We start from the raw sequence: 1432 nt of genomic DNA, 5'->3' as shown, positions 1-1432 counted from the left end.
AATAAAACCCTCAAAAAAAAAAAAAAAAAAAAAGAAAGAAAGAAAGAAAAAGAAAATCCCAGCTCTCACAGGGCAGTGCTTTGCCCACTCTGGAAAATCTTAAAGATCCAATAAACTGCAAACATTATTTTTTAAATGTTAAGCCATTTCCATGGTTTCCATTTCATTTCATCAGTATTGCACAACTATCAGTTAACATTTGGGGCAATGGCTGAAATCTAGCATGGTTTGTTCCCCCCCCACTGAAAAATAAACTATTAAAAAAAAAGAGAATAAATTTTAAAATAAGACACAAAATAAGGATATATGAGTGTTCATGATAAATGCCTTGTCAGCTCCCACAGTATGACTCTTCAACAAACAGCTTATGGTCCAAGTTAAAATTAGGTTAAATCTTATATTTTAGAGAGTTTTTTAAAACTTACCTACAGATCTTTGCAGGAGACGTTTTCTATATGAAAGTAAAGAGACTTAAAATTAATCTTTAAAAATGCTTACCCCCACCCCCCGGTAAAAGAAAACATTCAGATCAAGAGGCAAATGAATTATGGGAAGTTCAGGAGGGGGCTAACAGCTTGCTGCACTTTGGCATTCACCCAGGCTTCTTGTGCTTGGATCAATGAGCGAGGACTCAGGGCTGAGTCACCTCGGCAAAGCACTCTCACCAGTAGGATTATGTTTACCCATGAAAAACAAAATGACTTCAGAAATCTCACACACCAAGAGAGAAAAATCGACATGACCTGTATTAAAAAAAGAGAAATGAACCTCTTGTTCAACTTCAACTCTAGTTCTGTCACTTCAAATACTTGTTTCATTAATCCAGCTCTGATGCTGAGCAACTTAAAAACAATGTGGTGTGATGTGAAAAATTAAGAAACAGAAAAGAGGAAAAGGGAGATTTTACTTCACCTCTAAAGAGAAGAGCAAAAGAGAGAATGTAAAGTGGCGTTTGGAGCTCCCTGAAGTGAAGAAGTTCTAAATTGGACTCTACCTTTCTTAATGCCTTTTAATTAGTCAGTTTAAGGGAATTAGGCCTTCGCACTAAGGAAGAACTATATACAGTTTTAGCAGGGAGTAGCCCAGATTCTTCTGTATTTCATTGAGAAAACAGACAGACAGGATAACAGATTAATTCCAAACATTGCGGAAGGATTATTTTGCTATCTGGGGACAATTTCTGATACTAGTTCAGACACGAGGTGAGGCATAAACATATTACTTAGCAGTGAGGAGTTGACAAGAGACACAAGTGTTTGCTATGAAGACTCTTCAGTTTCCGTGTCTTTCTAGATAATCAAGTTTGTGTTGCTTTAATAAACAGGTTTGGGGTGATTTCTCACTTTCCCTCTCTACCTCTATTTCTGTTTCTCTCGGGCAAGCATAGGTGCCCTATTACAAAAAGAAAAAGAAAAAAACTTGAAAAAAAAAA

General features: G+C 36.3%; 1 protein-coding gene across 5 annotated transcripts in view; it reads right to left on the bottom strand.

Moving 5' to 3' along the window:
* SLC35D4 (solute carrier family 35 member D4) overlaps positions 1 to 1432 on the bottom strand; it is a 127822-nt gene that overhangs the window by 78245 nt on the left and 48145 nt on the right. For all 5 annotated transcript variants that reach the window (XR_001371064.2, XM_006157660.3, XM_014591294.2 and 2 more), the window contains one exon: positions 426 to 451. Coding sequence is in view for 4 of the 5 variants with exons in the window: in XM_006157660.3 (XP_006157722.1) it covers positions 426 to 451 (26 nt within the window). In the remaining variant the exon portion in view is untranslated. The remainder of the gene's footprint in view (positions 1 to 425; positions 452 to 1432) is intronic.

Source organism: Tupaia chinensis, unplaced genomic scaffold (assembly GCF_000334495.1).
Source record: "Tupaia chinensis unplaced genomic scaffold, TupChi_1.0 Scaffold000550_1, whole genome shotgun sequence".
Taxonomy (NCBI): Eukaryota; Metazoa; Chordata; class Mammalia; order Scandentia; family Tupaiidae; genus Tupaia; species Tupaia belangeri.
This window is presented reverse-complemented; position numbering and strand designations above follow the sequence as displayed.